At 50.9% G+C, this 21182-nt stretch overlaps 10 protein-coding genes and 1 non-coding gene across 11 annotated transcripts; 8 read left to right on the forward strand and 3 right to left on the reverse strand.

Annotated features, from left to right (window-relative positions):
• Window positions 1–806: 806 nt before the first annotated feature.
• On the forward strand, window positions 807–2072 carry Asppvi_007616 (SDR family oxidoreductase; the record flags this gene model as incomplete). Its single annotated transcript, XM_043303500.1, has 5 exons — window positions 807–828; window positions 887–938; window positions 1000–1132; window positions 1216–1506; window positions 1566–2072. The coding sequence occupies 5 exons, from the start codon at window positions 807–809 to the stop codon at window positions 2070–2072; spliced, it is 1005 nt and encodes a 334-aa protein (XP_043159435.1).
• A 329-nt stretch (window positions 2073–2401) lies between these two features.
• Asppvi_007617 (mitochondrial 37S ribosomal protein bS1m) lies at window positions 2402–3820 on the forward strand (the record flags this gene model as incomplete). The annotated part of the gene is made up of 1 exon (XM_043303501.1): window positions 2402–3820. The coding sequence occupies one exon, from the start codon at window positions 2402–2404 to the stop codon at window positions 3818–3820; it is 1419 nt and encodes a 472-aa protein (XP_043159436.1).
• A 427-nt stretch (window positions 3821–4247) lies between these two features.
• On the forward strand, window positions 4248–4886 carry Asppvi_007618 (40S ribosomal protein eS17; the record flags this gene model as incomplete). The annotated part of the gene is made up of 4 exons (XM_043303502.1): window positions 4248–4268; window positions 4356–4481; window positions 4543–4740; window positions 4812–4886. The coding sequence occupies 4 exons, from the start codon at window positions 4248–4250 to the stop codon at window positions 4884–4886; spliced, it is 420 nt and encodes a 139-aa protein (XP_043159437.1).
• Window positions 4887–5354: 468 nt separating this feature from the next.
• On the reverse strand, window positions 5355–6338 carry Asppvi_007619 (Rtr1/RPAP2 family protein phosphatase; the record flags this gene model as incomplete). The annotated part of the gene is made up of 1 exon (XM_043303503.1): window positions 5355–6338. One exon carries the CDS (start codon window positions 6336–6338, stop codon window positions 5355–5357), a length of 984 nt encoding a protein of 327 aa, XP_043159438.1.
• Window positions 6339–7188: 850 nt separating this feature from the next.
• On the forward strand, window positions 7189–10978 carry Asppvi_007620 (SH3 domain protein; the record flags this gene model as incomplete). The annotated part of the gene is made up of 3 exons (XM_043303504.1): window positions 7189–8917; window positions 8986–9081; window positions 9141–10978. 3 exons carry the CDS (start codon window positions 7189–7191, stop codon window positions 10976–10978), a joined length of 3663 nt encoding a protein of 1220 aa, XP_043159439.1.
• A 654-nt stretch (window positions 10979–11632) lies between these two features.
• cwc25 (U2-type spliceosomal complex subunit CWC25) lies at window positions 11633–13063 on the forward strand (the record flags this gene model as incomplete). Its single annotated transcript, XM_043303505.1, has 2 exons — window positions 11633–11658; window positions 11728–13063. The coding sequence occupies 2 exons, from the start codon at window positions 11633–11635 to the stop codon at window positions 13061–13063; spliced, it is 1362 nt and encodes a 453-aa protein (XP_043159440.1).
• A 397-nt stretch (window positions 13064–13460) lies between these two features.
• On the reverse strand, window positions 13461–16150 carry Asppvi_007622 (putative AP-2 adaptor complex subunit beta; the record flags this gene model as incomplete). The annotated part of the gene is made up of 6 exons (XM_043303506.1): window positions 13461–14499; window positions 14551–14979; window positions 15041–15405; window positions 15465–15540; window positions 15609–15793; window positions 16112–16150. The coding sequence occupies 6 exons, from the start codon at window positions 16148–16150 to the stop codon at window positions 13461–13463; spliced, it is 2133 nt and encodes a 710-aa protein (XP_043159441.1).
• Window positions 16151–16756: 606 nt separating this feature from the next.
• Asppvi_007623 (ER membrane protein complex subunit 4) lies at window positions 16757–17473 on the forward strand (the record flags this gene model as incomplete). The annotated part of the gene is made up of 3 exons (XM_043303507.1): window positions 16757–16897; window positions 16976–17325; window positions 17398–17473. The coding sequence occupies 3 exons, from the start codon at window positions 16757–16759 to the stop codon at window positions 17471–17473; spliced, it is 567 nt and encodes a 188-aa protein (XP_043159442.1).
• Window positions 17474–17654: 181 nt separating this feature from the next.
• Window positions 17655–19317, reverse strand: bna5-1 (kynureninase; the record flags this gene model as incomplete). The annotated part of the gene is made up of 4 exons (XM_043303508.1): window positions 17655–18097; window positions 18158–18641; window positions 18707–19053; window positions 19128–19317. 4 exons carry the CDS (start codon window positions 19315–19317, stop codon window positions 17655–17657), a joined length of 1464 nt encoding a protein of 487 aa, XP_043159443.1.
• Window positions 19318–19691: 374 nt separating this feature from the next.
• Asppvi_007625 (HesB/IscA family protein) lies at window positions 19692–20822 on the forward strand (the record flags this gene model as incomplete). The annotated part of the gene is made up of 2 exons (XM_043303509.1): window positions 19692–20045; window positions 20457–20822. 2 exons carry the CDS (start codon window positions 19692–19694, stop codon window positions 20820–20822), a joined length of 720 nt encoding a protein of 239 aa, XP_043159444.1.
• On the forward strand, window positions 20215–20334 carry Asppvi_r0021. Its single transcript, XR_006253309.1, has one exon. It is a non-coding gene; the product is annotated as a 5S ribosomal RNA (ribosomal RNA).
• Window positions 20823–21182: the final 360 nt, after the last annotated feature.

Raw genomic sequence — 21182 nt, forward strand, 5'->3', positions numbered from 1 at the left:
GGGCCAATTGGCACAGGAGAGTGTTGAGATAGTTGTGCATTCCTCTCTTTCTTGAAGGAGCACAAGGGGGCTGTCAACCCGGCAGATTCGGGGTGCAGCAGGTCATCTGTGAAACAAGTACACCCAGAAGTTCAGAACTGATAAAGGAGTAATTCTCTCCGGGTTAGTCGAGGAATCAGCCATGTATTCCTATGGAGATATAGTTCTGATTCTAGAGCGAGGGTCAAGATATTGAAAGTGATATGCTGGCATGGATTAGCCATAATCGACTACTTATTGGCTAGTTGCAACTTATAAAAGTCTCTTATCTATTCGGAGCCCATTTCCAATCTAGTCTGTTATAGTGGCCATGTTACCCCGGAGAACTGACTCCTGATATCGTCTGAAGTACCTCCTTATGTCAGTGTTCGGCTCCGACGTCATTTGCTTTTCGGGGAAACCCCACCAAACCAATATCTTACCCCTCCCCAAATGGCTCAGGCCCAAAAAAGCTTGTGATTTTGAATGGACTTCATCCCGAGTGTTAACTCCAGGAGATTAATCCGACGGACTTAGCGATGTCTTCACTCCATCTATCTCCGCCTTGATTGACGCAAACTTTCTGTGATATTTGTAATCATCGCGGCACCTCATTTGCGAACCCAATGACAACCTCAACGCTGGGTCCCAATAATAGTGGGGAAGATCACGAAAGACGTGGGATGCAAGACTACTTAAAGACAGTGTGCGTCCTCAGGGACATGCGTTGACTTGTATCCCGCACTTAGGCATTTGATGCAACCAGACCCTTCTCAATCTCTGGCACGATGGGTAAAGTTCTTTTGACTGGTAAGCATCTTCAAGTACTATCCTAGTCATTAGGTCTGCAGGCTAATGCTCGGTCTAGGGGGAAGTGGCTTCATCGCTGCTCATTGTATCGATGTGCTGCTGGCACGTGGGTAAGTGCAGGATACCTATAGCCATGGGCTGCTCTGGGTGAGCTGACGGGATGCAATACAGATATGATGTCGTGGTAACTGTTCGATCCGAGGAGAAGGGCCAGAAGATTCTCGAAGCTCATCCCAATACGCCAAAGGAGAAGCTGTCTTTTGTTATTGTCAAAGATGTCGCAGCAGATGGAGCTTTCGATGAGGTAAGAGTGCTTTTTCTTTCTTGAGGCCGTCAATCTTACTCTGGCTTAACCCGTCCAGCAATTCTAAGCTAATCGCTGTCAAGGCCGTCAAATCTAATCCACCATTCGACTATGTCCTTCACACTGCCTCTCCTTTCCACTTCAATATTACCGATCCCGTGAAGGATTTCTTGGATCCTGCAATTAAGGGGACGACGGGTATCCTCAAGGCGATCAAGGCCTACGCACCGACGGTCAAGAGAGTCGTTATCACCTCATCTTTTGCGGCGATCGTCAATCCCAAGCAGCATGCCAAGGAGTACAGCGAGGAGAGCTGGAACCCCGTTACCTGGGAAGAAGCGCTGGATCCTTCTGCAACGTACAGAGGTAGTAAGGTATGTATACAGCCTGGTAATTCGCATTGTGCTTGGCTAACGTATGCGCCTACCCCAAGACTTTCGCAGAAAAGGCTGCATGGGACTTTGTGGAAAAAGAAAAACCCAACTTTGACATTGCAACCATCAACCCACCTTTGGTGCTGGGTCCAATCGTGCATTACTTGAACTCACTCGACGCCATAAACACTTCCAATAAACGGATTGCTGATATGGTCCGTGGCCAGTGCAAAGACGGCCTTCCCCCTACAGGCATATTCCTGTGGGTAGATGTCCGTGATGTTGCCCTGGCACACATCAGAGCTATCGAAGTCCCGGAAGCAGGCGGCCAAAGATTTTTCGTCACAGCCGGCTATTTCTCAAATAAGGCTGTCGCTGATATCATTCGCGAAGCATATCCTGAGCTGGCTGATAGACTACCCTCTAAGGACTTGCCAGATGATACCCCAGCTGATGTATACGGTTTTAACAACAAGAAATCAATCGAGGTCTTGGGTATCCAGTACCGGTCATTGAAGCAATCGGTTACAGACACAGTCAAGTCGTTGTTGGCTGTTGGGGCATGAAACAGCAAGAAAAGGTCGAGCCAAGTATAGAAATTAGAGCTCAATGCATATACAGTTTTGGCCTTGGAAAGAAATACTTAAATTATGTTGAAGTCCATGACGAAGTAACAGTAATAATATACCTCTCTAGATCATTCATCATTTCCAGAGATACAACGGTGTAACTCCGTAACTTAATTATTGGGGAAATGCAATCAAATACTTTGCGCATCTGCGCGCTGCCGCTCACCGTACCCGGCTTGGCATGCATGGTGCAATCAACTTTTCTCCAGTGCACTCCGCATCGAAGAAACAACATCGAGACACTGTAATTGTCCTCAATAACGCCCATGGCGACAGCCAGGTTATCGCCGACGGCGAATCTTCTTCGGAAGTCCCGTCTTTTCGCGCTTCCTTCAGCCTTACCGTTGCCCCAGCAAGATGCAACCTCGAAGACTGTTTACGAATCCGACACCGCAACCCTGCCTCATCCGATCCGAGCATCCATTGTCACCCCGGCTTCGTCGCTAGCGAGAGGAGATTGGGGGTTGAAGAGACCGCTTCCTGCAAAGTCGACGTCGGAAAAGTCGTCCCGGCCTGTCGTCCGCCTCAACGTACTCGACACGTTTGAACATGTCACAGACTTCGAATCCGCCGCCGACCACACGGTGACCTTGGAGAAATTCCAAGAGCTTCACATGCCCATGTCCCTTCCTTCCAAGGTCAACTACGCGACTAGCATGGTGCCTAGACACCAGAGCCCTTTCGAATCCGTGGTTGACAATACAGATACGAGCAAAGGCCTTCAGGAGCCTGGTGCCAAACAGTTCAGACATTCTGGGCCTTGGCTCGCGGGACAGACGGAGGCGGAGTTCAATGCTTATCTAAATAAAGTGCGCGCGAGGAAGCCTGAGCTGCTGCAGAAGCTTCGTGAACACTTCATTGCCAAGCGAACTGCTGAACGCAGAAAGCAAGCCCAGGATAACGGCGAGGATCTAGAAGCGCTTGGTCCGCTCAACGTCACCGAGGAAGAGTTCCAAAAGTACATCAAATCGCTGCGAACCGATCCCTTCTCTCTTGGCCCCGTCGTCTTCGAACTGTTGGATCTTCCATCACCCCCCGCCGTCCCTAGCGACCGTATCGGACACAAGTACTACCAATCTCCAGGTACTAAACTCTCCTCTGCGGAGTATGCTGTATCCGGTCCCCCGAAGACACACCCTTCTGCTGGTCTCTCATATACGCGATCTCACGCTCTGATCTACAACCACCCGAAATTCGGTCCCCAGGCACACCAACGCCCTGTGCAGGCCCGTATCCTGCGGCCGAAGGGTCGGTTCAAGGGTAAAACATCTAAGGCCATTGCTGGTGTTGGTGGTATCGCGGTGGAAGATCTCAACGCTATGACTTTCATTGAACAAGGCTCGCCAGCAGGTCTTGCGTACTTCGACGCATCCATCCCGGGTGGTGCGAAGTACTGGGTTACTCCCATCCGTGCTTCGGTGGACTCGGACGGTAGAATCGGCCTCGCGTCATACCGGGCTAGCGCCACTGCTAAGGCGCCTTATGGTATTGAGGAATACCAGAAGCCGACCTTGACAAGTATTTCCCCGGTCGCCCGTGCGGACCAGCGTGTGGTGCCCAGGTTGGACAAATTGGCAAACTTGCCCTATGCTCGGAGGGGACAGGATATGTCTGCATCGGATCAGCCCGAGAAAGGTAGAGAGGACGTTGCACGAAACCTTCTGAGGACCCTCAGTTCTATTTAAGTTGTCTGTCACGAGGTCTATACCTGGTGATATGGAGGGCTGGCTGTACGATTAGGTTACTCTTATTTCCTACTGGTCTAGTGATATAAAGTTGGATGCATTATGTAAATTAAATTCTGGAGGCAAAGGAACATTTCGAGTGTCATTCTGAACTCAAAACAGAGGAGTGTGCTCAATGGCGCAAGTCTTGCAATGAGCACTAATCTGTTTACTCCGTTGATAAGCTGAGGAACAAAATTACCTCATTGGGAAAGGCGCACTCCGATGCGAATTTGAGACTAATGTCTTGGCGTTTCAGTCAGGGTAAGATTTATCATGTGATCATAATTAGGGTTTCCGCACACCAGACTCTCCAATATAGCAAGAAAATAGAATGGATTAGGTCTCGTCTTCCGAACATCCATCCCGCCAGCACACAACCGCCAAAATGGGTCGCGTTAGAACCAAGGTAAGTTACAGAGAAAGCACCATGAGTTATCTTCAAGTGAGCGCCAAAAGAGTGTCAATTCTGACGAAACGGGTTCTTCTTCAATAGACAGTCAAGAGGTCCGCCAAGGTCATCATCGAGCGCTACTACCCCAAGTTGACGCTCGACTTCGAGACCAACAAGCGTCTTTGCGATGAGATCGCTATCATTGCCTCCAAGCGTCTTCGCAACAAGGTATGCAATCTAATATTGAGACGTACAGCAGTCGGAATATGACTTGCTGACGAAAAACCAGATCGCTGGTTACACCACCCACCTTATGAAGCGTATCCAGCGTGGCCCTGTCCGCGGTATCTCTTTCAAGCTGCAGGAGGAGGAGCGTGAGCGCAAGGATCAGTACGTTCCTGAGGTCTCCGCTCTGGATGTTTCCCAGACCGAGTCCGGCCAGCTCGATGTCGATGCCGACACCAAGGACCTCCTCAAGTCCATGGGCGTAAGTTCAGCTTCTCAGCGCGGTTGCTCATGGTTTAAAAGCAGTGCGTTAACTAATCTTCTCCACTACAGTTCGACAACCTCAAGGTCAACGTTGTCAACGTCTCCCAGCAGCAGGTTCAGGAGCGCCCCCGCCGCTTCCGGTAGATGCGCACACCCTCGATGAAAAAAGTTAATGATTGTCTTCGGTCGATCTATGGCGTGCTCAATTATTCTTGGTCTGGCTGGCTTTGCAGCTATCATGTAGCCTAGAGACACAGGAATGAACATAATGTCGCTGAGAAAGGTGTCGCCGATTCTCCTGGTGGAGATGACGCTTGATTGCCAAAATTTCTCCTTTTGCTTACTGTCCGCCTCAGAGCGGACGATGCGTAGAAGGTTCTGTCTGCATGACGTGCAGGATGTCATCGGAGAATCGCAACTTTTTTTTGTGCGAACTGCACCATCAACTGCACCGCACTGGATCAGATTCAGATTATTCCAGTCTATCTACAACAGTAAATTGGGTATCGTCATAAACAAAAAGACGCCGTAGAACCGCAAAGCGAAGCATCCCATCGAACTCTGTCGCGACCAGGTCCATGTCAAACCTGACGAGATTGATGCATATCAAGGTCACATTTCCTTGGGCACGTAGCCTTCAATGGAGCCTCCTTTGTCATCGCCTGGCCGCATTTGCGGAGGCGTGACCTCGTGGGAAACATCCTCATTCTCCCGAATTGCTATATCCACTCTGCCGGCTCGAAGAGCTGGATTTGCATCTCCACGTTCCATGGCAAGCTCACGAGAGCGAGCGGCATCAAGAAGGGATATGCCAGAGATGGCGCTGGCAAGATCATTCGGCCCTTCAGTTCCTCCCATGTGGAGGTCTTCCAATTGACCAGTGACTTCTTTCAAGGTGGCTGAACTGCTCATCTTGCTCTTTCCCTTTCGTGCCCTTGCTCTGTCTTCTTCGAGTAATACGAGCTCCTTGCCGTGGTTCCCATCCCGGCGCTCCCATGCAGGTTCCTCTGCCAACTGCACCCGTATATACATCGCTCGTTCGGCGCATTCATCCGAACACCACATTTCCAGCTTCTCTTTTGGGACAATATTCATCTCGCGGCCGCGACCCCCAGGACCACTACCCTTGGCGCCCCATGTGATCCTGTACTTGCCTCTAACGTCCTCTTTGCGGTGCTCGTTGGGACATAAACCATATCCACAAAGGCCCTCGATGTTCCGTTCAAGAATCAAATTGTCGTAGTCGGCAGGCTGGAAAGGTACAAGGGCTGCTTTGAAAGCTCGAGCATCTTCGGCAGACGGAGCGGCGGGGTCTGCTGACGGCGAAGAAGGAAAATTGACGAGCTCGAGGATGCGGTCTAAGATTAGAGCTTCTGTGTCTTTCTGTGCCTGAATCTGGTGCGCATGGTGCATGGCGATTGCGAGATGTCGTGGATCGACGTTTGGCCTGTTCATAGGTTGGCCCTTTTGCTGCTCGGGCGCCTTTGACTTGGGTGGCGCACGGCGGGCATTGCTGGGCTTTTGTAGTCCTGCTGGTGAGGAKGCTGCATGTGCAGTTGGAAGAGAAGTTTTGAGAATAGGTTTCTTTGCAGACATGACGCGCTTTTAATATGGGTGACCTCAGCAGCGACACTATCGTTGTGCTCAGTAGCAGAATAAGAGAAGCAAAGAAAAAGAAGCCGATACAGTAGTGGTGTTTGTCAGGTTGGCACGAGGCAAACCCCGGATTCAATGAAAGGTTTTGCGAGCCAGCAGTGGGATGATGTAGTTGAGATTCAATTTAAAACAAGAGCCAAAGGAAGATTCGGCTGAAAATTCGAGTACTCAGAAGTAGTAGTGCCTTAATCCAGTGTGGCTTGTTAACGGATAATCACCATTCTCTAGAAGTGAATCAGAAGTGAGCAGTGTTATTAGGTAGCCGCTGATCGCCCATGGTGGAGCTCCCTGTCCCGCCTGACAGTGACGACCACCACTCGCTGCTACGAGCCTACTGCCACCTCCGTGATTCCCCTCGATGTCTCCTCATCTTCATCTTCTCTAAACTACTCGTCCCGTTATTTTTCTACATCTTGGCATTAAATCACACTGGCACTTTGTCTCATCTAAGTGCGCCTTTGTATACTGAGTGACTTAATTCAGTGATCAGTCTCAGGGTGCTCGCTTGCCTTAGGGGCATATACTCTGACGTACATACTCTGGATCGATCAGGCTGACAGATTACTCTCCTTTGCATCCAGCATACATTCCTTCATTCGCAAAGTGCATTTCCATATGACCGACTGCATTGAGATCGTCCAGGAAGGCTTCTCTTGATAACATACAGAGCTCCTTTCTCTGTCCGTCCTTTGTGGACCACCCGCACCGCTTCCACCTTACCATTTCGTGTCAATTAGCCTGATATTTCGACACCATCACAATTTCTTTGCAACAGAGTTCGGCTTGCCAGATGTCCAGCCCGCCGTTCACGGTCAAATCGGTCTTCGAGTACACTTCGGACCATGATGATGACCTTAATTTCCCAATCGGCCAAATCATAACCGTTACTGCCGAGGAAGATGCAGAGTGGTATTTTGGCGAGTACACGAATGACTCGGGGGTCAAGGTAGAAGGCATCTTCCCGAAGAATTTCGTGGAGAAGTATGAACCTCCTGCACCCCCCCGGCCGACACGCCCTAGCAGACCAAAGAAAGAAGCCAATGCTGCCGCTCCCTCCGAACCCGCTGCTGCGGAAACTCATGCAGAACTCCTTCCCTCTCCGGTGCCAGCACCGGAGAGCGCCCCTTCACTCGAACAGGAGCCCGTTCTCGAAACGCCCAGATCGCCTCCGAGTACTGCGCAAGCGCCGGCACCTGGGGTCTCTTCTCCGCCACAGCCAGTTCAAGCTCAAGCTGCCATTCCGGCAGCGCCGCCAGCCGCTCCCTCGGCCCCAAGTGAGCCGAAAGAGCCAGCCACCAAATCGGCATATAAACCAGCACCTCCCCCGGTTGCAGAGAAACCTAGTGGGTCATCGTTTAAGGACCGGATCGCGGCTTTCAACAAACCCGCTGCGCCGCCTATCGCGCCTTACAAGCCAGGAGGCTTCGGCGGCCAGAATCCGACGTCGTTCATCAAGAAACCGTTTGTTGCGCCACCCCCAAGCAAGAATTCCTATGTGCCTCCGCCCAGAGAGCCGCCTCCGAAGATCTATCGGCGGGAAGAAGATACAGAAGTACAGGAGCGTGCTATGCGCGAGCCTCCGGTTTCTGAGAGCAGACCTGCACCCACTGAAGCAACTGAAGAAGGGGCGGAAGATCAGCCAAAGCCAACCAGCTTGAAGGAGCGAATTGCTCTTCTGCAGAAGCAGCAATTGGAGCAAGCGGCTCGCCATGCTGAAGCAGCTCAGAAGAAGGAGAAGGCTAAGAGGCCCCCAAAGCAGCGTATTGAATCTCACGAGGACCGCACCGCCGTGGAAGAACAGGAGCATGAAAGCTCTGGTGCGGCTCCGTCGGCGAGGGATCACAGTGTCGAGACCGTGAAGCCTGACCCTCTCCCTGAGGGACAGCTAGGAACGCCCCCGTCTGGACTAGAGCCTGCCAGTGATGCTAACGACGCTGACTATTCCGCCGCCGCCGATACCGAAGATGCGGAAGAGACTTCAACAAGCAAGGAGGACCTCGAAGATCGTTCTGGGACCGAGATCCGTCAAGCACCGGAGCCTGAGAAACAGAGAGAGCCTAGCGACAAGCTTGAACCGGACGAGGGAGATGAGAGTGACGAAGAAGAGGAAGAAGAAGAGATTGACCCCGAAATCAAGCGTAGGATGGAGCTTAGGGAAAGAATGGCGAAGATGAGCGGTGGTATGGGTATGATGGGGTTCTTTGGTCCACCTGGTGGCATGCCTGTTCCGGCCGCAGGACCTCGCAAGACAAAGGCGGCTGCGGAGACGGAGAAAAAGACGGAAGATTCAGATCTGACTGCTCCAGCAACTGCTCCACCAGTCCCCGTGATGGCACTGCCGGGAATGAACGCCGTTAGGCCAACAGCAGCTTCTCCAAGCGTACAGAAGGAAGAGGATGTGCCTCAGCCTGCTTCCATCACCGAACAGCATCCTCCTCGGGAAGTTCCTGATGTAGAGGACGTCGTGGAGGATCATCTTTCTCGTCGCGCTCCTGATGAGAGGCCTGCAGCACCTCAGGGTACGCCTCCTTGTTTCTCCTGCCGACAATGATCGCAGTCGTTTTGGGCCATCACTTACATCTGACAGAGCGTCCAGTACCCCCGCCTCCGCCGAGAGAAACCCGGCCAGCCCCGCCTCCAATTCCTCAGGACCGGCCGCTGTCTCCACCAGCTGTTCCAGGTGGTGAGTCTAATGATTATGTCCCGCTATATCTTGAGTTAGGCAGCGTTGACACCTAGGAGAATCTCGACCTGTCCCTCCTCCTCCTAAGACACCAGCTACTGCTGATCTCGGTGAGGAATCGGACGACGAACTCTCTGTACGTGCGAAGGATCTCTCTTTGAATGCCGCCGAAGCGGAGCAGGAACGGCCTGCAGCTGCTCAGTCGGTTTCGGCTCCTCCCCTTCCTGACCATCTCGATTCGCGGCGTTCCTCAACCTACGAACCTACTTCTCCAAAGTCTCCTACTCTTCCCTCGGAGAAGAGAATGAGTCGCCCGCCTCCGCCGATCCCAGCTAATCCACCGATGTCACCACAGTTCCAGGGCAGGGCTCCTCCTCCGCCACCTCCTGGCAACATCCGCCGTAGATCAACTGTGGATAGCAGAGCAAGCGCAGTCTCGCAACCTCGCCAAGCTGGTGAAGACCTTGAAGGAGAAGTCACCGAGTATGATGGGGACTACGATACGGATATCGCGTCTGGGGCCAAATTCAAAGATGCCTTGAAATCTCATGGCCGCGATTCTAGCGTTGACGAGGGTACTATAACCGATGATCATTCTCTTCAGTCTCCACGAAGCCCTCAAGAGGCCCGCCTTCCTCCGCCACCTCCTTCTGCGCCCAGAGCCGTTCCACCCCCGCCACCCATTCAGCCACCGAAGAGCAGCGGAGGCGCTTCTCTTGAGTCTCCTAGAGGACCTCCGCCGCTGCCGCCTCCTCACAGAGAGCCGCCTTTCGGAGGGGAAGAAGAATATGATCCATATCGCTATTCTGCCCCTCAGCATGGTTTGCCCGCAGCGAGAGTGCCACCTGTACCTCTTGGCCGCCCAGAGTCACCCCCGGTGGCTCCTTCACAGGCTGCTGAAGATGACTCTGACGACATTTACGACGCGTCTCCCGCCGTGCAAAGCCCCTCGGAGACATCAGCAGTTCCGCCTCTGGAAAAGAGAGCGTCTTTTGCGCCTCCTCCCACTCTGCCGCCCAGCGCGCCACCCCCGTCGGCGCCACGAAGTAATCGTGCATCCTTAGACATTCCAAGGGGCCAGCCTAATCTGCGGAGATCTATGGATGCGCCTCGTCCGTCCATTGATCAAGGATTCATTGCTATGGATGTAGATCTGGCGGACGGCTCTCTTTGGTGGACACAGCCTAATACCCCTCCGCCTGTTTTCCAAAATCGGAAGGATGTTCTTTTTGAAGTGGAGGAAGCCACGTCCACTAAGCGGAGCGGAAAGACCACGATTTCCAAAGATGTCTATGTTCTATTCATGGACTATTCGCAGACCGTGATCACAGTGGCATTTGATTCTCGAAATCCTTCGGATGTGTCCTTGGAGCAGCGTCACGAACCTCCGCCGCTGCAGCCGCGCCAGGACCAGCTTGAGAAGGCGCATGCGCAGTTCGGTACTCGTATCTCGGATGCTGTGAATGCTATTCAGAATACAACTGTCTCAGATGGTACCCCGTTTGGCTTGGTCCAGCATCTGCTTAGCCCATTGAAGGATGCACTCCTCCCTGTCGGTACACGCGCCTATGGTGCCTTGGTATATTCAAATTTGGCCAATGCATCTGTGCAACAGAACGACGAGATCCGAGCTGGAGATATCGTCACTTTCCGCAATGCGCGGTTCCAAGGCCACCGAGGCACGATGCACCAGAAATACAATGCTGAAGTCGGTAAACCGGATCATGTCGGTATTGTCGTTGACTGGGACGGTACCAAGAAGAAGATTCGCGCGTGGGAACAGGGCAGAGAAAGCAAGAAGGTGAAGGTAGAGAGCTTCAAGCTCAATGATCTGCGAAGTGGAGAATGCAAGGTGTGGCGAGTTATGCCTCGAAGCTGGGTAGGCTGGGAGAGTTGAGAATGCCAGGCCATTGCGCTACATAAGTTCAAGAGCACTCTCTCTGAGATTTACGAGCAGCCATCGAAGAGGAAGATTGTATGCGGTACGTGTATGGGAGGAAACATGATCTCTATCTGCCCTTGCCTCGTCTCCTTCATCCTTTAATATCCCACAGGAGATCTACGAAAGCGCGGGCGGTTGTGCAGATACCTAAGCTTTCAAGTCGATTCTGGTACATGTTTAATTTTCTTTCATGTACATGGATGGCAGGGAGCTGCTTTAGTAGTTGCCTGCGGTTATCAGGTTTCCTTCACCTACGATTTGATCAGTTTCAAGCCATTTATTTTCTGCTTCCATGTATCTACTAATGCTTTGTCTCGTTCAAACCGCCCATGAACTGTTTGTGGTGGCAGTCTATCACTACATAATTCTCACTGAATTAACATATCATAATTTGCTAGACATAGGAGTGCATATGTTGTCCGTAGGCCTGTGTTGCTGCAGGTTTGCAAGTGTTGATGCCTGAAATTAACGGCACCAACAATGGTGGCAACCTGATTTCCGTCGTTTCCTGTTTAGGCGTTCAACCCAACTCCGATTTCCTTATCCTCAAGAGCTTCACCAACTCTCCCCCTACAACCATCGCAGCTTGACGGCGTCATCACTGTCAAAATGGGTGGCGATCTGAATTTAAAGAAGTAAGTACCTCCATTTCCACAGCCGCAACTATCTCGTTCTGTGTCACTCTTACTTACCAAACATATCAGATCATGGCATCCGTCGCTGCTCCGCAATCAGGAGCGCGTGTGGGCGGAAGAGAAACGAGCCCTAGAGGAACGCAAACGCATCGATCAACTTCGACGTGAACGGGAAGAAGAGCGCCAGATTCAAGAACTACAGCGCTTGCAAGAAGCTTCGGGGAAAGGTCGCCAGCTGAATCGGGTCGATTGGATGTACCAGGCGCCATCGAGCGCAACAGGTCACTATGCCGAAGAGATGGAGGGATACCTATTGGGCAAGCGCCGTATTGATGGTATTCTACTCAAAAATGATGAGAGCAAAAAGCTGGAGAAGGGAACTGATGTCGTGGCGTCTAATGCCGCCCCGCCACCTGTGAACAATCCCCGTGACACCATGGCGAAGGTCATGGCGGATCCCTTGCTCGAGATCAAGAAGCGCGAGCAGGCCGCTTATGAGAATATGGTCAAGGAATCGGTAAGACGGAGTCGGCATAACGAACGCGATCGGGACCGTGACAGGGATCGTGATAGGGATAGGGAACGCCGTCGTGACCGTGGTGACCGAGATCGGAGTGGCGATCGGGATCGCAGCCATAGACGCGCGAAACATGGAGATGATGATGCACATCGCTCTCACCGCCATCGATCACATCGGCATAGGTCTCGGTCTCCCCTGTCGCCAGAGCGCTCTGACAGGAAGCGAGGGGATGATCGAGATTACAGAGATGAGAGAAGTAGGCGGGATGACCGAAGAGATGAACGCAGAGACCGTGATTTGAGGGATGATCGCCGGAGTGAGAGAGACCGCAGAGCAGATAGGGACGACGGAGACCGACATTCCAGCAGATACAAGGACCGTGATGATCGATATGACCACTCCACACGGCGACGATCTTACGAAGACCGTTCGCCATCTCCTCGACGCGGCAATCATTACTCAGATAGACGCCGGACAGAGGACAGGAGCAATGGATATCACAGAGACTCTCGAAACCATGATCGGCCAGAATCATCCTACCGAGGCAGCGACAGGAGAGATAACAGGGAGCCCAGAGACTCGAATCCTAGGGAACGTGCCTTCAATACTAGAGATGAACCTGCTCATAACAAAGAAAAGGATCTGGAAGAGGAACGCAAAAGGAAGCTGGCTGAGATGATGTCCAACGCAGACGATTTGGAACAAAAGCGTCTTCAGCGCATTGCCGAGGTCACAGCTATGGAAGAGAAGCAGCGCGAGGCAGACGAAAAGCAGCGGTCTGAACGAGGACGCTTTGTTGGTCAACTCCATCGTCAGCTCCAGGAGGATAGTCTGGACGATCGGATTCGACGCAGTCGTGGTGGCTTGACAAAGATGGAGGATTAAGGAACGCCATGCCATGTCTTGAGCATTATCATCACCTATGTTCTCCTTTCTCTATTGGTTGTTTGTATCGGGGGCTTCTCTCTGGCGTTTAATTTTGGCATGGGGGCATGAAAATAGTTTCAAGCAGTTGTTATACCCTGGACTTCGCAGCAAACATATAGCTTTGCTCTTATTGGCACCGACTGAGAAAACAATACCTTTTGAGCCTTAAGCATTGGCTCCTCCGCGCCAATGTTTAGATTCAATATCCTATCGACTTGCAGTAACACAGCGGAGTTCAGGTATGAGAATGCCACGATTGGATTATACAGGTATCACGAATGCTGCGGCCGAAAACGCTAGTTTTTAAGTATAAAAAAACATTTCCTATAGAAGAATCGAAAATATCTATCCTACATTACAGCAATAGCAACTCGCCTGTCGCCGCCCCTCCAGCCAGCTGAGGCTGGTACACCTGCTGCTGGTTCTGGTTGACCACGTACTGAGTCTGCGAGGCTCCACCGCCGCCAGCACCGCCATCTTCCCGACCTCCCAGGTCGAGTGCCGCCATCTGCTGGCTTCCGACGCTGTTGAAGTACATATCTGCGGCGCTCACGGCGGCATTCATGCTGCTTCCATCCGTACCAGAACCGTTCGTCGGTGATGAATTGGCAAGGGCGCCTGAATCCGCCCCATTACCTGTGAGGAATTGCCAACCACTACTTCCATTCTCGTCTTGAGGTTTCTGCAGGGCAGGGCTGTACTGCAATCGTCGGGTCCGCGCAGAGCGGAAAACTTGCTGGACGGGTTTGAGGTACACAGTTGCCAGCGTGCCGACGTTCAAGCAGAGTTCTTCCAGGGTCCGGGAGTCCAGCTTCTCGCTTTCCGCGCTGATAGGGGGTTTCTGGCCCATCACGACCTGCTTCGCGGTTGCCGGGTCGGTGGACAGCAGACGCCAGTACATGTACCCTCTATCCCTGAGATCCGGGTCGTCTGTTTCTTCTGTGCACCATTTTAGGACCTGAGGTACGAGCTGTTGACCCTTGGTAGGGCGTTGGATGAACAGCTTGACCGTGGCCGTCAAGAGGGCGAGTTGCACTTCAACTGTCTCGTCGTGGAAAGTGGCCAGGTAATCCTGGAGCAGTCCGTCTGAGTTCTCAATGCGGTCTGCGTATTGCCCGATGATCCAGATGATGGCTGCCTTTGCTTCTGGTTCATCCAGTTCGTCGATATTCTGAATGACGTTGCTGATAATGCTTTCGTACTGGTTGGGATACTTGCGAAAGATATTCCGAATGACAACAGTCGCCTCTTGCACAATATAAGGGATTTTGGCGTTAACCAACTCCAGGAGAGTGTCAATGCATTGCCGTGCCGCAGACTCAATTTTGATGGCCAGTTTTCCGATGGCACGAACGGCTTTTCGCACGAAATGAACATCGATCTCGGTTGCATATCTTTGTACCGAATCAGTCAGTGGACATATGGCTGGGGAGCATTAGACTCACTCTCGCAACTCTGCTAGCACAATGCCGATATTCTCCTTCGTGGTCAGCATAAATATTAACTCGAGTTTGGTCACTTTGACATAAATGGGGTCATTGTAATTGCAGAAAAATACTCGGATGTCGTTCCGTAGAACCTCGGGTCTTTTCTGCAAAATGAGAATGGCATTTCGGAGAGCCAAGTACTGCACTTCTGGAGGTTTCGACAGCAGGGTAACGAGAGGCGGTGACAACTTCTTCGACAGAGAAGTGATGTGCCTTTCATCGGCTATGTAGTTCATGAGGTAGAGGATGACGCGGATCGACGTGAGGACGACAGAGGAGTTGGAGTGGGAAAGGCGAGGAGCTACACGCTCGGCGAGCAGGAGTGCTTCTGCTGAGTCCTGGGGCACATATGACATCAAAGCATCAAGGATATAAGTTTGCCCCCATCTAGTAAATCATTAGCAGTGCGGACAAAGCATACGGAAGGATCAAAGGCAGATTGTATTACTCAGAACAGTCCGGTAGGATAGAGACAAGTTTTGAGGCGCTTGCATAGTCKATCGTCAGGGATATCGATTCACTTCGTCCCCAGATATCTGTCAAAGAAGCAAGAACACTCGACACGACGGTTGGATTCTCATCCTTGAGCATTCGGTTGAGCCGATCGATGAGGTCCGAGCCCTCAACCATTTTCTTATCGTGCTCGTAGAGCTTTGAAACGCAAAAAGCTGCAGTTTTGCGAACATAAGGATCAATGTCCCCCATCAAACGTTTAAGAGGCTGAACGGTTGCTTCGACGAACTCGCGAACGTGCACATATGAGATAGTCCGCAGAGCTAACGCGCGCACAAGCGGGTTCGAGTCGTCCATATCCTGAGACCCGATGTTAGCTCATGAATAGGAGCATTTATCAATTATGTGATCGTCCATACATCTACCAATATGGGCAGAGCCTTCAAGGCGACATCGGGCTTCATCCTTGAGTAGTTAACCAAGAAGAGAAAGCACCTATTATACAGAGTCAGTCGTCTGTTGGTGCCTGCGCTTTGTATCCGTGCTCCTCCCTAGGGACGTACATCTTCTTTATCTCCAGGCTGGGCAAGTTCATACAACCGATCACATCGGGAAATAAGGCGACCATGTCATTGTTACTCATGGTCATATTGGCAACGATCTTCTTGAGCGCGATTTTCTTCGCCGAGAAATTCTTGTCCTTCTTGCCGCCGCTATTGAGCTCCTGTCGCAGCTCCGCGACTTTGCCCTGTGAAGATTGAGAGAATGGTAAGCCATAGTTGGTCGCAAAAGGAAGCACCGCGATGAACATAGAGGTAGATGTGGTTTGAAATCATATAAGTGGATAATCGATATGATAGAAGCAAGTATACAACGGCAGGTGGGCTTCTGGAAGAATACAAGGGGCAAGAATGCCAGCCAGTTCGTCATTAGACGATGCTCCAAGACAGACTCGACGTGAGGGGGAGAAGAGGGGGAGACAAGGCAATGCATCAATGGAGTGCTTGGTCGCACTTCCATCATCTGGATAGGTCCGATGACCACCAAAGCAAGCATATAAACATACCCTAGCGAACAGCTTCGCATCACCCCCACTGGAACTCATGGTGTGTGGCTTTGCGGACGGGCAAATAGAGTCTCCTTAGCTCCTTTCAAGTCTGCGAAACGTTCCCGTGTGAGGATCGGACTCAGATTCGACCGCGGATTCACATGAATCTTGTCAAGGCGATTTAGAAAAAGAGTGGATCGTTCTAGACGGCCGTGCTATGTCCCTTCAGCTGCTCTGTTCCTTCAACGCCGCCTCCATGCCTTGGGGAATCGTCGTGGTGCTTAAGGTTGTTTTCACAAAGTGCCTGTATGGCGGATGCTCAAGTCCAGACTGACTCAAGTCGGGGGTTCGTCGTGGAATATCGCGCCGTCGCAAATATCGAGTAGTGACAAAGAAACTCAAAATAAGAAAATGAGACTATAGGTGTCGAATATCATTGTGGTTTTAAACGTTCTGGATCCGTCGAATGGTTCAGGGAATCAGGAGTGGATCGGCTGCCGCCAGCTCCGCGTGCTTGTGGGGAGTTTTGACCACCGATTAGATCAACTCCGTCCTGATCATCAAACTGCATCATTTGCAATTTTGCTCCAACTCGCCGGTCTCTCACGATTTTGGCTCTAAAAGAACGGCGCTGACCGTGTCCTCTGCGCCAAGTCATCCAGCATGGCATCCAAACCTTTCAGTCCTCCACCACCGCCGCAATGGGTGGTTGCGCTGAACACCCCTATGCCGCGTCCTACCAAGGCGGCATCCAGTATCCCTGATCCTCCGGGGTTCTCCAGCAGCAAAGTACTCGGCAAGGGCGTAAGTCACTCGCGATGTGTAGAATTATTTGAGCGAGCGCGGCCATGGTTGGAAGCAAACTAACTGTGTTGTCTACAGCGTGCTCAACAGCAATCAACTACCTCCACCACCGCTAAGCCTGACGAAACCGATACTCTAAAGCTGAAAAAAGCATGGGAGATTGCTCTCGCTCCTTCGAAGCAGATCCCCATGAATGCGATCATGATGTATATGTCTGGAAACAGTCTTCAGATCTTCAGTATCATGATGGTCTTCATGTTGTTCAAAGGCCCCATCCAGGGGTTGATGAACACCAATACTGCCTTCGCAAAGTTTGACACCGAAGGTATTCGTGGGAAGTTGATCGGAGTGAAGGCTGTTTATGTCCTCATGCAACTGGTTTTGCTGGGACTGGGAATTTGGAAAGTTAATGCCATGGGACTTTTGCCGTATGATCTATCACCCTTGTGCTCATCGCGGTTTATCTCTCGCAGATTTACTAATACGAAATTCCATAACAGGACTACCAGATCAGATTGGCTTGCTTGGGAGTCGGAACGACAGCCTCTGGAACGAGCTTATTTTGCTTTCGGTTAGAGTGTATATTCACGAAAATCTTCAAAATAGCAACAATAAGAAAGCAACCGAAATTCTGTCCTTTTCTCAAATTATACGTTGGTTAATAATGTCCCTGATGTTCAACGCTGTATATATCGGTCAAGGTATGTACATCCGTTGGGTCGTAAAAAAATATTGTGGCCATCACAGTTTTGGTATGTTACTCGCGAGCACGAAGCGCTTTATCACAGGCAAGATGGAAGATCTGGGCGAATCGCCACACATCTACATATGTGTTATACAGAGGCGCCGGTGCAACCCGAATGACGTCTGGTTTCCTCTCGTCTATAATTACTGCATCCTCATCCAACGATTCAAGGACACTGTCGAGAAGGCCAGATTGGAGACGTATACTCAATTGAGCTCCACGCTCTGCTGGATTAGAGGGGGTGATAATGCTGAAGGGCCTTTTCTCGGAACTTTCGGTCTGAGGGTCGCAGAGAAGGAGGTGTTCCAGGTATCCTGTGAGGTTCAAGGACTTTTTGCGAATTTCAGCCATCGATGTCTGACTAAACAATTCCAGTGATGCCACTACTGCATTCATATCCAGAACTGATGGGTTGGATAGCTGAAACCCAGCCGCTCCTTGCTGGGGCACGAAGTCTGGTATACAAGGTCAGAAATTCAATATAAAGCACATCTGAATCGGCGAGATCAACATACGGTTGTTCATCAAGAAACGAGTTTCCTTATCCCCTCCCCACCAGCCAGAAAACCGGGGACGGAAAGGCTCCGTCCCAGATCCGGTCTGTTCCAAGTCCACTCTGCCATGCCTCTCATGGACAAATAACGCTGCCATCCCTCCAGGTCCGGCGTTGAGGTACTTGTAAGTACACCAAGCAGCAAAATCGACGTTCCAATCATGCAGTCGCAGGTCAACATTGCCTGCTGCGTGGGCACAATCCCAGCCAACAAGAATACCTTTAGACTGGGCATAAGCGGTGATCCTTTGAATATCGAAGTATTGCCCGGTATAGAATTGGATTGCGGATAGGAGAATCAGAGCAGTGCTATGCGCATTCTCATCGATGACTCGGAGGATATATTCGGTGTCCAGAATGGGCCGGTCAAGGTCTTCTGGCTCTATAAGGACCATCGCATCCTTTGGGTCCAAATTGTGATGCATGATCTGGGATTCAACGGCATACTAACCCGGATTCATGTTAGCTTTGGCCATAGAACGTTGAAGATATAATCCTCCAGAAAACATACATGATCACTCGGAAATGCCTTGCCTTCAATGATGATCTTATATCTTTCCTGAGTGGGTCGATAGAAGCTGGCCATCAGGAGATGTAGGTTGGCCGTTAACGTGCCCATCACTGCTACTTCGCTTTTTAATGCACCCACAACCGGTGCCATGAGTTTGGCCCCAGCCTCGTCGACATCAACAAAAGGAGGAAGCAGCTGGTCATCATGCGGAACAAAATGACCGGTTACGCCCTTGGTTGCCCATGTCCGAAGGTAGTATTCGATGTATTTCCGGGTGCTACGGGGTTGAAGACCAAGCGAGTTGCCGCAGAGGTAAATACATTCTTCATCGGACGTCTCTTCAGTTTCTGCAACATGGACGCAGAGACAGCCTGTATTAGCGAAGTAAATGGGGAGTCTATACGAAGTCGTACCTACATACCATCGTTCGGGAACAGAGTCTTTCTTTTTAGATCCTTTTTTGACGGAATGATGAACTCGTCTCTGAAGCGACGCAACGGGTCTTGTGCATCTAGTAACTCTGCATACTCTTTGCAAAATGCCCTGATATCATCTGTGTAAGGAAGCGGGGGTCCGCTCTGGATTTCCCGAACATGTAATCGAGAACCCATCTTGCGTGAACGTTGCGTGAGCGATAATGTAGACTATATCTCGCCTAAACACTGCAAATTACTGCAAGACGTGCTCAGTCTCTAAACTGGGCTCAAACAGCGCTTCATGGCAGCATTGTCCATTGCCCCTCGTGGTTGTCACCCCTCAATGACGATTATCGTAAGCGGAAATCATTATTCTGCCGCTGCTTACCGAAACAACTGACCAATGGCGTCATGCGGAACTATCTGACTAACGGGAAACTTATGGTGTTTGCAGGATATATAATCAAGCTTGCCGATGACAAACAAGCATTGCCTTATTCAAAGGACCTGAAAATAATATGCGATTTGTTTGACAAGCATCTTGACGACTCCTAAAATCTACTACAATAATGTCTCAGCCAGCGTTATCCTCAGCCGCTCTTCGGCTATCGCGACGCCAACACGTCTCTGGAGTGGCGGTTGTACGCTTCACATCCAGCAGAGCATCGAATTCGGCCTGTCGCTTGTCCGCGCCTTTCTCCTCCTGCAGCGCTACTATTCCTCGGTCTAATTCCAGCTGTCTCATGCCATCTACGACCAGTGCTTCGTTTCGAATCCCTTCCACAAGACGTTCCCTGAATTACCGCCAACGCTGTGCTTTCTCCGCATCAACTGCTCGGCCGGGCGTGAAAGTTGTACAAAATCCGAGGGTGGACGATGAAGGGAATGCGTTGATGATCAATATTTCGCCTCGGGCAGCAGAGGTATGTTGGATAACTTTCTTAAAATTGTGTCTCTGCCCCTTTGCGGAAATGTCAGACCGTTTAAGGGTACCATCTCCCATGGCTTCCTTGGGATTTACATAACAGTGCTTTGTTGGGAGGAGAAGAGCTGCGTCACCGAGGTATAAGCCTCCTCGAACGCATATCTAGCACATACGACCATAGGGTGTGGAAAACAGGGCTTCCCGTCCGCTCAGCCGTACTTAAGCCACACGCCGGCCGGTTAGTAGTTGGGTGGGTGACCACCAGCGAATCCCGGCTGTTGTATGTTTTTTTTCGTCTTGTTCTGCGCTCGTCATATTATCTCCTTTTTATCTTATTCTATTTTGTTTTTTTCACTATTTCTCATTCGAGGAGCATATCATTTTCCAAGAGTACTGACTTGCTGGCCAGCGTCTTCGAGACATCACGGATCCATCCTCTTCCCCGTCGGCAACAAAGGAGGAGAATCCGTACCATCATCTTCGGATTACTGTTACCAGCGGAGGGTGTCATGGCTTCCAGTACCTCATGTCTCTCGAGGCAGCCTCGAAGATTGACCCCGAGGAAGACACGGTATTCGAAGCGGAACCCGAACAGGGCACCACCTCGGGGCCCGGCGAAGCAAAGGTGGTCATGGATGAACCGTCTTTGGAACTCTTATCGGGGAGCACGGTCGACTATACCATGGAACTGATTGGCAGTCAATTCAAGATTGTTGATAATCCGCGGGCAACGAGCAACTGCGGTTGCGGAACGAGCTTCGACGTCAAGGATTAAATAACCTCCTTGGCCCGGTTTGGTTGCCGAGATATCAGGACCGATTGTGCATTCTCTTCAATGTATATCACAATATTTTAACAGATAGAGTAATAGATACTATACCCCACTTCTCATTCGGGTGACGACCCATGCTTTTATACTCACCGAGCCTTCTTGTGACAGGCTATATGTATTATGTGCAAGCTGAAGCCTCGCCGCGCCAATCCGAAGCAACCATTACTGAAGTGAGACATTCTTTTATTTGCAAACATGATGCATAGACCGTATAATAAATAATTAGAGAAACATAAATGTAACATTTACGCCCCTGAATCAACCATCTAAACTCATTTTGATCGCGACGAATCCGTGTCCCGA

Source organism: Aspergillus pseudoviridinutans (assembly GCF_018340605.1).
Source record: "Aspergillus pseudoviridinutans IFM 55266 DNA, scaffold_5, whole genome shotgun sequence".
NCBI lineage: Eukaryota > Fungi > Ascomycota > Eurotiomycetes > Eurotiales > Aspergillaceae > Aspergillus > Aspergillus pseudoviridinutans.